At 40.8% G+C, this 14,573-nt stretch overlaps 1 protein-coding gene across 9 annotated transcripts in view; it reads right to left on the minus strand.

The window, feature by feature from the left end:
* FOXP1 (forkhead box P1) overlaps positions 1 to 14,573 on the minus strand; it is a 581,933-nt gene that overhangs the window by 146,164 nt on the left and 421,196 nt on the right. For all 9 annotated transcript variants that reach the window (XM_041764652.1, XM_041764646.1, XM_041764645.1 and 6 more), the window contains one exon: positions 5,484 to 5,585. In XM_041764652.1, coding sequence (XP_041620586.1) covers positions 5,484 to 5,585 — 102 coding nt within the window. The remainder of the gene's footprint in view (positions 1 to 5,483; positions 5,586 to 14,573) is intronic.

Raw genomic sequence — 14,573 nt, forward strand, 5'->3', positions numbered from 1 at the left:
ATTGGTTGTCTGTGGTCCTAAAAAAACCTGGCTTCCCATCGTGGGGCTGTACCTGTCCATGTGCTCTGCAGCAAGTCAGGGAACCTCTGTAGGTTACTTTTCCTCATCCACAGCACAGTTTAAGGATGGAGCCTCTACCACAGGGCAGCTATGGGAAGGGACCACATTCAGCACTAACTAAACATTAATATTCTTTGCATACAGTGATACCTGCATATGGTGACAAAGGCATGCTTACCTCTAAAATATTAGCAGTGGACTTGCATTTTTAATACTTAAATGCATGTAAATGAGGTGACCATATAATCGAATTCCAAACTGGGATACTTTAAAAGACTGAGAATTGTTGGGGGCACTTAGGGCGGCTCAGTGGTTGAGTATCTGCCTTTATCTCAGGGTGTGTGATCCCGAGGTCCTGGGATCGAGTCCCGCCTTGGGCTCCCCACAGGGAGCCTGCTTCTCCCTCTGACTATGTCTCTGCCTCTCTGTCTCTCATGAATAAATAAATAACATCTTAAAAAAAAAAAGAGAGAGTGAGAATTGTTAATAAACACACTTAAGGCACCAGACATAGACCAGGGATATCCTGGAAGGACTGGGACACAGGCCCATCCTATACTGCTGAAGCTGAAATAGCAAAACTGAGCTAATTCATTATATTACACCTCCATCAGAAATCTGGAGGCAAAGACAAAACATACTATTTGAGGAAAAAAAAATTCCGAAAGCCAGAATATTTGACCTGGTCACAGGATGGACTTCTTAAGGTTCAGGAAACCGTTCAAATTGGATATAAAATTCTGTGGGCGTGTACACCTTTCTGAGGTGGGGGAGGATCACAGTTTCTATCCTCCTTTTAATGGTGTGTGTAATCTGTAAGACTTCATAACCATTTTTAAAGCATCATTTCTTATTGTTTCCTATCAAGATTTATTTTTTAGGGTTTTGTGACTCTCCAAAGTCATGTGGTAACAATGACATCTTAAAAGGTGCCAAAATTTCAACACTTCCTATCAATGTAAGGTCAGGGATGCTGATTCTAGACAATGCTAACTCCAGACATTTAAGGGGGAAAAAAAAATTCCACCTCCTTCTCCTCAATTATCCACTTTACTAATTCAGTGCATAGGGATTTTTTTTTTTAAGGGTCAGTATTTCAAAACCATTCCATTTCACTATCTACCACATAAAATTGTAGTTTTCTTTAAAGGTTTCCTCTTACCAATTTATTCCTTGGTGAATAACGTGGAAATGATATGAGGTACTAAGATTATATGTGGCATTAGTGCAAAGCAAAAATGCTGCCGAAAGCACATTTTATAGAACTACAAATAAAAATGCTAAAAAGAAAAAAAAAAAAAAAGAAAAACCACCTGCTGGATCTTGTACTTTAACCTTCTCCTCTTTAAGCAGGAGTCCTTATTTTAATCCCAAGCTTCCAACTGGGCTACACGGCTGCCCTTCCAGTGGATTTCACTCCCCTTCCTTCCAGTGAGATGGCCTCCCGGATGAGGGGCTCCCACATGATGTAACCTTGGAAGGCGGAGGGTAGGCAGGAGGGGAAAATCTCCGATGACTGGTTTCAAGTTCAAATTCTTTATAGACAGCCTGAAACTGTGGTCAGCTTTCTGCTGTAAGCAACACACAAGGTTGACTTTCTTTCCTAACTTTCATGCTGCCAGAATACACATGTACTTTTACTTTCTTAGGAGAAAATGTGTCATTTGATTTCCTTCCAGTTTATGTACTCGTGCCAACAACTAAAATGCTTAAAGAACCAAAATGAATTACTACCCAGAAACGGTGGTCAAAGTTCCAAAATTCGATCAATAAAATTGCTCATCTACTCACAAATTAATCTTCAGCCAGTAAAGTTACACATTTTCGAGGTTATGAGCACACCTGCACCGTTAAGCATTTATTTCACTTGTTTAAGCAATCTTCAGAAGCATATAAATATTTATAAAAGCAAGCCTACTATTTTTACCCATATATAATTTTCTTTTGCTGCAGCAAAACCTTGTTAATTCTTTTACAACTCATAAGCCTCCTGAAGGCAGGGTCTGTACTCTTGACAGTTTTGTGTAGATAAGCATCAACCTGATGCCCTGTGCACTGAGGCCGATCCAGAAATACGCACCAAATCACATTGAATAAATTCAGATCATCCTGATTCTTAATTTACAATGGGACCAATTTTCAATTCTCCTTTGTATCATTCATAAAAAAAAAAAAATTGCAAGGCAACTCAACAGACTATGTAAGGGGCGATTTAGGTATCTAAGTAGAATGTTTTGAAGAACTTCAAAAGCAGTATCTATACCCAATTAATGCCTTCATAATATAAACCACACGTCACCCAAGAATGTGGCCAGCTCAGATTCAGTTCTATACGTGTATCTGGAGAGAGTGCTTCTCTCTCTTATTTACTCTGATCTTCCTGAAATTAGTCCAAATTGCTGATGTTTGACTACATTTTGTGATCTCTATCGAGTAACCACTTAGAGCCTCCTCTAACTTTCCATTCTCTTTTGTTTGTTATCATCAGCCTGTGAAACTGGAGAGCACTGCCAAACATAAAGCAGGGAAGTGTGAGATATGCCTAAAATATAAGTCACAGTATATTTGAGGATTTGGGTTTCTTTTTTTTTTTTTTTTTCCTCAAGCAATCAGCAGATCAAATTCTTCTTCCCTGTCAAGCCTTCCTCTATGCGGAAGATCTGAAATTTGCTAAAATAGGTCTCTCAGTGTGGTTATGAAGGGTACGAAGAACAGAAATGAACACTGTTAAGATTTGTTATAGGATTTCCCTTTCATTTCATAGCCACACTGGCTGAGATGCCCCAGCGAGGACATGGGATGGCAAGATCTCTTTAAATGCGAAGGTTATTCCTTCTGTGAATCACAAGTCTGTATATGTATTTTTATAAGGAGGTAATATACCATGTGACCTAAGTTAGTAATTTCTCTGCTCTGTTTGTGGAAGGCCAGCCAACCTAATAAAGTCTGGTGAATTTGCATGACCCTACCAGGCAGCTGAAGAGACGCAGTCTATGATGCACATGACGCACACATGCACGCACACTTACACACACACACACCACACACAGTCAACCAACTCTTTATTTCTCCCCCACCCCAATCAACTCTTAAAGCTGGTCTAAATTCTATGCTTGTCAACTCTCCCACGGAGGGGTAGGAAGGGACTCAAAACATCTTATTTAGCAAAACCAGCATTCAAGATGGCCCCCTCGCCCCGCACTTTTTATACAGACTGAAGTGCTCAGCAGAATGTGTTAGGTTGGTTTTGACACTGTCTTTGCCAAGAAAAATGAAGCTCTCTGTATCATACTCTTCTGGTGGCTAAAAACCTTATAACGGGCAAGAAAAAGAGCCCTCAAAAGGAAATCCCCTGAAACTTTACTTCATATATTTAGCCCTCAAGCAACTTCGTTCATCTTGGAAAAGAAGTTACCTAAAAATGCCATATGTCTTTAAAAAGCAAGTATGAGGGAATATAAGTCTAGTATAAAAAAATTACAAATGATATTCAATACTGAAGAGCAGTGCATCAGACAGATTGTGTACATGTGTACTTTTTAAAATTATCCCTAACCAAAGCTCTACTATGTGTAAGAGTCCCACCTCCCCCCAATAATATATTGTCATTTTTCCAATGCACTTGAGGTCTGATAAATTCAAGAGGACTCACAGTATTTTTAAGGCTGTTAGAGCTCCAAGAGGGAGGCAAAAAGAATGGACAGTCATTTGAATCACTGAGTGACAGGCTGGGCTAGCTCCCTGTATACATGAATAAATTAGAATTTTAATTGTGTCCCTGTCTGCAGGAGATGCCCCAGCACTTTAATATGTACCAACAATTGGCTATGTTCTGGAATCTGCAATGTGGCCTCCGCGGCTGACCTCTGAAACACAATTCCCAGTCTGACTACGGAAACTGTTCAGTTTGATCCTTTCAACTTATTTGAATCCTGACAAATAAGCTCACAGCTGAAAGGTCAACCCAGTCATATTTCATCCTCCAGAGCTGTTCTTAAGACATCTGCACAACAAAGCACTTCTTATAGCACCTGACATGGGACCTCAATGGCACTGTACCTCATTAAAAATGTCCCCAGCATTCACACACATGAAAAGGCCTATGGTCTGGTGATGATGGTTTACCAAATAACTGTTTCTGAAAGTGTTAGTCAACAACACACATTGCCATCCAACTGTTCCCATAAAGTGTTTCCTTGATGCCAAGCTTACCCTAGACAGTGACAGTTTTCCAAGTGGATGGAGAAGAACTAGGACATGTTCCCCAGCATCAGTTGGATCTTTGCAGGATAATTTGGGAACTGGCATTAGTTCGCTCTGATCTGAGAAAAGTCAATACAAGCTGGGATCTGGGTTGACCTCATGGTCAAAGTCACTGGTGCCATGTTCTACCCAACAGCTACCATTTACAAATTCTGCCCCCAAATGTCCGGTGTGAGAAACTTATCTTCCTTCTCTGTTTTGAGGATGCCCACTCTGAGCTACACAAGCAACTGACTCATATAGAACCTGCAAGTGCCCTTGCTGCTGTTGTGTCTCAGATGTGAGCATGAGCACCCTCCATCAAATTTCTTTGAAATTTCTGTTTTAATTTTCTACTCCAAATCAAAAATCCAAATTAGATTTTTCTGAACTTGCTTTTTCTACTCTGTTAACCCCTGCCCTCAAAGGGCTTGAAATTAGAAGTTGCTAAAAGCAGTCTTTTTTTTTTTTTTGATACCTTTTTATAAAGATTGCCTGCCATTTTTTATTAATGATCCAGAAAGACTCTGTCAATATCCACTGAAGAACAAAGTATTATATTGATTGCTAGGTGTATTAAAAGTATAATATACTTTCTCAGTCCTCCTAACAGTTCTTGACACTACTGACACTTTATATGAATGATTCTGTGCTGTGAGGAACCTTCTTGGGGAGTGTAAGATCAGCTAAGTAGCATCCTTGGCCTCTACCTATTAGTTGTCAGTAGCACCCATGGCTCCCTGGAATAACCAAAAATTGTCTCTAGATACTGCCCTTTGTCCCTTGGGGAGTAAGATCACCTCACTTGAAAACCACTGTACTAAAGTTATGTGTGTGGGTATCGTGTTTCTAGCCCTGTCATGAGAGAATGAGGTGACCTATCTTGAGTACCAGGAACTTCTCCTTGGTGCTACATGATGTCTAGTAAGCAACCCACACCTGAAACTACTCATCCTCCTCTTACATCAACTCACTAGGAGACCTTCCTCCCAACAACCACACTCTTGGTTGAATAGACGTTTTTTTTCCAAAATGTCATTCTCTGCTGGTAAACTAAAAATGCAACTTTTGCAGAAGATTTTCATACGTGATTTGCAACTCCCAACACAATCCACTTCCGAAGGGCTCATCAGCTCTCCTAAAGTGTGCAATGTCAATTTTTTTCAAAAAAGAATCATCACCTGAAGGGCTGGTTGTTTGTCATTCCTCTTGGGAGATTTTAATCCACTAACTTGCTGCTGTTGTTGCTGCTGAAGGAGAAGCTGTCTTGCCACTTGAAGTGCCTGGAAGGAAAAATGGAAGAAACACGTTTGTGTGAGTACCCACATTCAGGGCTTTCTTCTCATAAAGAGTCCCAGGAAGTACACGTTAGGGTGGGAGCCCGACTTTCGCGTTTCTAGGCAAATGAAAGAGCAAACAAAACTTCCCACTAGTCTAAGCAGGAAAACTTTCCACATTTAGTTGTTTTCTTAGATGTAGTCAGTATCGTTGCCAGTTCCTTAGGCATAGCAATCCATCCAATAGATGCTTTCTTCCTACCATCAATGTGACATAACTTGGACCACGAATGACTGGAACCCTGAGAAAAGCTGGCAGAGCAGCCATGAGGGACCTGGATGAAAGACCTAAATTTAGGTGACAACAGGGGATGCGTTTTGGAGGTATCTTCTCCCTCCAGTTTTTCTTAGGGGCACAAGAGAGCTCAAGCCCAAAGTAAGACATTGACCTCTTCTGAGCCCAAATAAAAAGAGGAAGCTAAGTGGTAAAACACGCTATGGATAAAACTATGTGAAAAAGAAGTTCAAAATAGGTAAGACCTGGATGGACAATGTAAGAAGAAAAAAAAAAAAAAGCAGGAAATTTGGCCTCGAGGTCAACCCAAAGGGTACACTATGTACCTGTGAACAAAACTGATCACGTCTAATTACAAAATGACTCTTTTAAGCTCATCACACAGGAGGTTTTTATTGAAAGGCAGAAACTAGAGCAGTAATGGGAACTGGGGATAAAGCAAAAGGTAAATATGAGAGTCCTCCCAAGTACAGAATAGAGACTGACCAATCTTCTTTAAAAGTTCAAATGAAAAAAGAAAACAAGTATCATCAGGAAACCCTCACAAGAACATTTACTGTCATAGACTTTAACAGAAGTAAGAGCCATATCTTTCCAAAGAGGGCAGCAGGATCAACAATAGAAGTCTGAAGTTTGCAGATAATGTGCTGGAAAATCATAGGAGAAGTTGGGCTATTTGAGTCAATTTGGCTAAAAACCAAGAATGTTCACGTGCAAGAGATGTCAAGAATGTTCATTAAATGGGGCGCCCGGGTGGCTCAGTCAGTTAAGCATCTGTCTTTGGCTCAGGTCACAATCCCAGGGATTGAGCCCTACACTGGGCTCCCTGCTCAGTGGGGAGTCTGCTTCTCCCTCTGCCCCTCCCCCTGCTCATGCTCTGTCTCTCACACACACTCTCTATCTCTGTCTCTCAAAAATAAATAATAAAAATATTTTCTTTAAAAAAAGAATGTTCATTAAATGATGTGCATAGAGTTTAGAGACAAAACGGGATTTCTTGGGGATTACATCAATAATAATTTCTACACAGTAACTGATTATTTGTGCCCCAAAGAAGATGCACACACAGATGTGGTCAGCACAGCAAAAGGACTGATACTATAAGCCTTTGTAAATCTGCATAATGGACTTATGATGGTAGTGTGTTCCTCAAAGGGAAACAAAGACTTCATTTGTATCAGAAAATAATGTGAATAGTTCCAAAAAATGTTACAATGAAACCATGGAATGAGGGAAAGAAAGGTAGGATGTCCTGAAGGGCCTCCTGCATTGAACTCAGGGGGAGAGGGAAAAGACAGTGGTCAAGAAGATGATTGTTCATGAACAGACACCTCAAAATGTTGAATCAGCAAGAGTAGTACTTCTAAATGGACGATTTCACTAAACTGAGCTCATAACTGTACTACTGTAACAAAGAGTATTTTTAAGACATTTTGTAAGGTTGAGTGGTGCCTTTGTGTCTAAAAGGCGCAAAGGGAGGCAATGAAACAGATGCACAGATAACTGGGTGACAAAGAAAAGATCTTGGGAAAGATGGAACCTTCCTGTCCCACCTCCCTACTACACCCCACCCCCTTGTCCCAGGGAGGCCCTTCTGCCTACTGAACTCACCGCCACCAACCCTTCAGATGTAATGTACAGGCTATTTCGTCTGTGCAGGGAGAGACATGTTTGAGAAAGCCTGCCTGGAAGAGCCTCCAGAAGAGAGGCTGTCTGAGAGGGGCATCTGGAAGCCAAGACGCCTGGGAGAGTTGCCCGAGACTCCAGCCTGCTGTCTCTGAGGAGGATTCACCATCACTGGACTCCGGGTTTCCTTGTCTCCTTGGAGACGCTCAGTACATGCGTAGGTGTAAAAGTGGGCAGAGTGAGGATTTCATTTATATCATATAAGAAAAATAGTCCCCTTTGCAAGGTGCTTGCAGGAGCAAAAGCCTCTCCTCCTACTATATATGTTCTCTTAACTATTCCACATGAGGGTTTTACAGCTTTTTAATGTAGGAAAGGGAACTGCTACATATTTTAAGTGCTTGCTTCAGAGTTCCCAGAGTAATGAACAGATCAGCAAAGGAGGGTCTGGCTGCTAGCTGGAAAGGCAGGTAGAGGAACTGCAGGTAACATGCAAACAAGTGCAGAGAAAGACATGGGGAAGAGGAGAAAGGCTAGGTACGTTTGATACTAAAACAGAGCAAGCAAAGCAAAGCAAAATGACGCAAATGCCATAGTCACAAATCTTTCTTAAAATTATTTGCCATGTTTCACCAAGTACTTGGAGATCAGGTATTTATTTTTATTTTTTTTAAAAGATTTTATTTATCGATTCATGAGAGACGCAGAGAGGGAGAAACAGGCTCCCTGCGGGGAGCCTGATATGGGACTTGATCCCAGGATCCTCGGATCACACCCTGAGCCAAAGGCAGACGCTCAACCACTGAGCCACCCAGGTGCCCCCAGGTATTGTTTTTAAATAACCAAGTCTCAGAGAATCTGTATAAGTCAGTTCCTCATTTTGTGTCTTAAAAAACAAACACACACACACACACATATATATACACACACACACGTCCGCGTGCACACACACACACACACACACACACACACCATACAAAACTATTCTTATGCTCTCAGAAGTGTACTTGAGCAAAAGTAAGTAGAGGACTCAAACCTAAGTTTTCAACGAATGTTTACTGAGCTGGCTCTACACATTTCAAAGTTGGCTAGTGAAATCCTTGCTATTATTTTTCTGGTTTTAAGAAAAGTCATTTAGGTGTAAAACAGCTTTTTTTTTAGACCCAATGTGGATCACACATAAACTTAAGTAATCACGTAATGAACTCCAGCTACCTTACAGCATTTCATACGGCGCCCTGCTCAAGAAGAAAATCAAAGTTGGCAGCACAGGGTAGAAAAGGCCTAGGAACTTGTAGGAACATAAGTGATAGTTCAGTCAAACCACTAAAGAGAGAAGAATACAAGATGAAGATATGTACAAATTGGCTTCCAAATTTTATTCCCAAAATGGCTGCAAACAGGCAAAATAACTTCAAATATCTGGAATGGAGATAAATTATTCACCCTGATCTGAATTGTTATGGATTGCTCTACAGTAATTCCCTGGCCTTATCATGATTATGGGAACAAAGTTGTAGTAAAGTATTAAACCTATCCTCCCCCACCCCCAAATCAACTGAGGTCTCAACAAGCGTATTAAAAGACAATTCATTAGAACTTATGAAGTGCTGTGAAATCAACCACCAAAGGGCATTTGCTTTTCTGATTTCCACTGTATATAAATCACTGTAATCTAGATTTTAAACGGTCATAAAAAGAAGAGTAATAAATCCTTAGGGTACAGAACTACACAATTGAGCATTATCATTATAATATGAGCTATATTACATAATTTATAAATACGAATCTCTGGTATTACCACTTGTAGAAAGTTGAAAATGTTTATTGTAATGTTCATTGTTGGTCAGTGGAAAATTTGGAATGACTGATGGGATCCTCTTTGGACACTGGACCAGAGACCACTAGTTTCCCATATATGTTTACTTGATAGCCAGCCTCAGAGATATGTTCCAAGAGTGAGGACATATTTTTTTTAATATTTTATTTAAATTCAATTTGCCAACATATAACACTCAGTGCTCATCTCATCATGTGCCCTCCTTAATGCCCATCAGTGAATTACCCTATCCCCCGACCTAGACTTTTCTTATTTTTTTTTAATTTTTTTTTATTTATTATTTATGATGGTCACACAGAGAGAGGGGCAGAGACATAGGCAGAGGGAGAGGCAGGCTCCATGCACCGGGAGCCCGATGTGGGATTCGATCTTGGGTCTCCAGGATCGCGCCCTGGGCCAAAGGCAAGCGCTAAACCGCTGCGCCACCCAGGGATCCCTTCTTATTTTTATAACCATATTTCAATCATATATGGAGACAGTTACAACATCCTGTTTGAAGATAAATGAGATCCTTTGGCTACAGAATAAAAAGATGCATGTATATGTGTTTGTGTGTGTATGAGGGAGAAGCAGAGAGGGTTATAATGTGAGGAGGGGGGAGGAAAAGAAAGAGAAAGGATATGAACAAATGAAAGAATTTATCTTTTAAGAAGCAAGGATCAACTCTGATTCAAGTTCCAGACCAACTGCTAATGTAAATAACTTAAAAGGTCCCATCCCATCTCTGGAGACCTTTTACTATTGATGGTGGTTCCTGGGCAGGGTTGAGTCAACACTTCCTTCATAACAGATGTGACAATTGCCTGGCACTGGACAATGTGATGCTATATGGAGTGCTAGGCTCAAGTTACAAGAAAGACATGGTTTGAAGATGTCATAGAGAGGGGCTGTTTGATAAAACCAGGTACACTTAAAGCCTAGGTGCACACACTCGCATCTATTTTCATTCAACAAACTAAAATAAATGGCCAAGTGAGCTAAAAGAGAAAAGGGATAGAAGGCATGCATGTACTGTCTTCATCTATGGACTGGCTAGCCTCCCTCTCTGCCCTGGCTACCACCTATGCCTCGATCTGCACAAGGGATCTTAGATGCCTTAGGATCAATGCTCCAGGGGCCACTACCAGCTTTGATTACTCAGAGTCAGGGAGTGGGTACTTGGTTATTAGTGCGGCAGGCCATGCTTTCATGCTAACCGGGGCCTGGGCACTTTGGGCAATTCTTCAATTCTAGAAAATTATGTCATTCTCGAGGGCCTTCACCTTCTTAGTAAATACCACCTGTTATTTACAAATTATGCTTCGCATAAGCATGTTTACAACTTTCGAGCTTTTTATGCCTAAAGTTCAGAGCAGGTGCTTACACTTTAGGGGTTAGGTATCCCCATGTTTAGCATGTTTATCAAAGTAGCCAATGTTCAAAAACATGTTTACCATATTTTAAGAAACACCAATAAGTTTATATAAAATATGATTTGAATAGGCATCACATATACATAAAGTAAGCTGGCAGAAGGAGAAAACCTGGGGCGCCTGGGTGGCTGAGTTGGTTAAGTGTCTGCCTTCAGCTCAGGTCATGATCTTAGGGTCCTAGGATCCAGCCTGCATGGGGCTCCCTGCTCAGCGGGGATTCTGCTTCTCCCTCTCCACCTGCCCCTCCCCCTACTTGTGTGTTCTTTCTCTCCCAAATAAATAAAATCTTAAATTTAAAAAAAAAAGAAAGAGAGAAAATCTTCATACAAGTTCTTATATAACACCTGGTGATGAGGCCTGGGATAATAATACTTGGAGGTCCTTAGAAAATATAACTAACCACCATGTTTTAGATCTGGGTCAGCAATCTGTAGCCCATGGGCCAAACCCTTCTGATAAGCTGTTACTGTTCAGCCCATGAGACGAGAATGGTTTTTACTTATTTAAATAGTTGGGGAAATAATAAAAGAAGAATATTTTGGGACATGTGAAAATCATATGGAATTCAATTTTCAGTATCTACACATAAAGTTTTATTGGAATATAGTCATGTTTGTTTAATTACATACTGTCTATGGTTGCTTTTACATCAAAAAGCAGAGTTAAGTATTTTCAACACAGACTGTATGGTCCACAAAGCCTAAAATATTTCCTATTTGGCCCTGGACAGGAGAAGTTTGCCAACCCATGCCTTGGGTTGCTATCTGTCTTCTGAGATTCCCCGAAGATTCCACTGGACACAATTTTATAAAAACCAAAGCTTGCAATCAGTTGCCCAAAATAAGTTTAAAAGTTAGCTAACATGCAGGGACATTACTAATTCACTGTTCTTAAAGCTCAAAGTCGTATTTGATTTCCCAAAAAGAACTGGGACGTGAAAAAAAAAAAAAAAAAACAACACATCCGTGTGCTCCTCTTTCTGAAACTATTTAAAACGAGTTGCAAACTTCGAATATGTGTTTCTTCTCACAGATAATTTACACCAGTTCAGAGTGACTCTCCTCAATTGGGTGTGAGGTCCCGAACACCATCAGAATGAAGACAGCATGTGCTATTGGCCAGTGGAGAAAAGTCGGTTATTTCCTGTCTGCCCTGACAAGTTGTCCCACTTCCAGCTTCAAAGGCTGCTCTGAGTCAGCCACCCTTCCTCTAATTTCTTTTCCTAGACTCTCCCCACCCCTCAAGATCAAACCTGTTTCTCAGATAATTTCCCAGGCTAATCAACAGTCACTGTGCGTATGGGGGTGGGGGGAAAAGCTAGCAATAAAATGCAGCATGGGAAGCTTAGTAGGAAAGAAGTCATGTTCTCTGCTTTATTTCTCAACCTCTACATGTGCCTCAAGTACCTCTAGAGAGCTTCTCTTCCTCCATAAAATAATCTGCTATCTTGATGCAACCCAGCAACTAACTACCATCTTAACTAGAGTGCTCATCATTTAACACAATCTAAAGATCACTCTGTAGCCAGACCTGGAACTGAGTATGTAGAGAAATTCCATCACCTCCTTCCTTCAGACACAGTAATCACTCCACTGCAGGATGGAAAGAACGTTTGTGAGTCACTTAAAAAAAAAAGAAAGAACTGACAGCGGGTGATAGGACTAGATGTGTAGATGCATTCATACAGAATCAACAGCATTCCAAGGCAGTGAGTTTTCCAATATTAATGCCAAAGGGGGGGACAAAAGTTATTTACAAATGGAGCACTTGGTTATCACAAGAAAATGGAAAAGTAAGCTAATCTCATAGAGGGATTTGATCAAGGAAAGATTCTAATGATTGTGTAAATATTAGATACAAAAAGAACACACTATAACAGACCATCAAATCATGTTACTAGCGTCATAAATTAAAAAATAAAAAGAAAACCCACTTCCCCCATTAAAATTTTAATATATGGGGGTAACAACCATCAAAAAATCATCAGAGGAAAAAAGAATCATCAGAGGCCTTAACAGTCTCTTTGCACCAGTCACTGTTTGGTCTACTTGATGAGAATGCAAATAAGGGTATAGACTAAACATTCATTGATAGTTGATTCCTTTGACTTGACCCCACCCCCTGGCCCTGAGCAGGTGGGGCTGAGAGCAAAGCCTTAGGTCACCTGGGACACTGGATTTGAATCAGTGACCTAGAAGGGAAAGGTTCCCTGTCACTCCATCCATCTTCAGAGTTGTTGTTGTTTTTTTTTAAAGATTTTATTTATTTATTCATGAGAGACAGAGAGAGAGAGGCAGAGACATAGACAGAGGGAGAAGAAGGTTCCTGGTGGGGAGCCTGATTCAGGACTCGATCCCGGGACCCAGGCATAACTATCTGAGCCAAAGGCAGATGCTCAATCACTGAGACACCCAAGCACCCCACCTTCAGAGTTCTAACAACTGGAGAAAGTACTGCGTACTCTGAGGGTATTCCACAATAACTGATATTTAGAAATGGATGGACTTCTCAAAATGTTCCATGGTTTTTGGAAATGAATTTAGAAGACAATATATAGATAGATATGGTGAAAAATTAGAGCAGAGGCAACCTCATGTTTACAGCCCTCCAAAATTGTGTATTTGAGTTGAAATCCAAAAGTACAAGAAATGAAAAAGTCAAAGATATCTATGGATACCGTCCTACCTCAATGGACGGTGGCCCATGGGCAGTGTCATCCACCGGTGTGGGGGTGGGGAGGGATGAGGCCATGACACAGCACCCCTCTGCCACCTGGACCACTACAATTTATTTATCATCCATACAACCTGACTTCTAGATCCACTCAAGCTGGGTTTCCCAAATCCTTTCTGACATGACTTTAAGTTCTTCATGCTATATATAGGATGGTTATCACTGCTATGACCCTTAATACTGAAGTTCTTTACTTTGGCTTTACTGTAAAATGTAACAAATAATGTAAAGACCTGACATGGGTATGTTGGGAGTTTTTTTTTTTAACATTGGTAATCAGAGTGTGTTTTCCCAGAAGAAAAGATGACAGGAAGTATTTTCTTTCCTTCTTCCTTTCTTCCTTTTCTTCTTCTTCTTCTTTTTTTTTTTTTTTAAAGAACTGGGATGAAATGAACAGAATTGTATCACTGTGCTCTTGTGCCGTGATTTGCCAGCGTTAGTGCTTTAGGGCTCAAACACGATACCATACCCCAAGTACAGGAGACACAGACACCGAACTATCAGAAGGCCCTAAACAGGAGGAGACATTCTGCTACAAGTCCCACCCCCAAAGGAAATCCAGGGGCAGAAGGGGGTCAGAAAACCCTGTATTTATTTGCAGTTATGAGTAATTTTTATTATTTAACTATCCACATAGAGGATACTTGCCGCCAAAGAAGGTAAAGGTTAGGAATTTTCATGAGACAAAAAGAAAAAGGCTATCTATGATCCTCTTGCAAAATCAGCTGAAATAAGTTTAATGGCTATAAACAGCCAGGAAGTCTGTTTGAAGTCTCTTATAAGAGGAGACAAAAACCCCCACTATCATACTCCTACTCCATACACCTATTAACATAGGGGCCTATAACCATCTTGTTGAGGCACTGGTTGGCTGCTCCTTGCTGGAGCCAGTGCCAGACACTGAATCACCACCACTGAGTCTCCGGCACCTGAGTTGTCTTTGGAGGGATTCCATCCAAACACTGCCCAAGCCTGAGCCTGTCTAGCTTGAACGAGTCGGCAAGACCACAGCCTGGAGCGCCATGACCGTGGGCAACACTAGCGTTGCAATGAAGTAAAACAGAAGTCAAGTTTATTAGAAAAGGCCT

This window comes from Vulpes lagopus, chromosome 7 (genome assembly GCF_018345385.1).
Source record: "Vulpes lagopus strain Blue_001 chromosome 7, ASM1834538v1, whole genome shotgun sequence".
NCBI lineage: Eukaryota > Metazoa > Chordata > Mammalia > Carnivora > Canidae > Vulpes > Vulpes lagopus.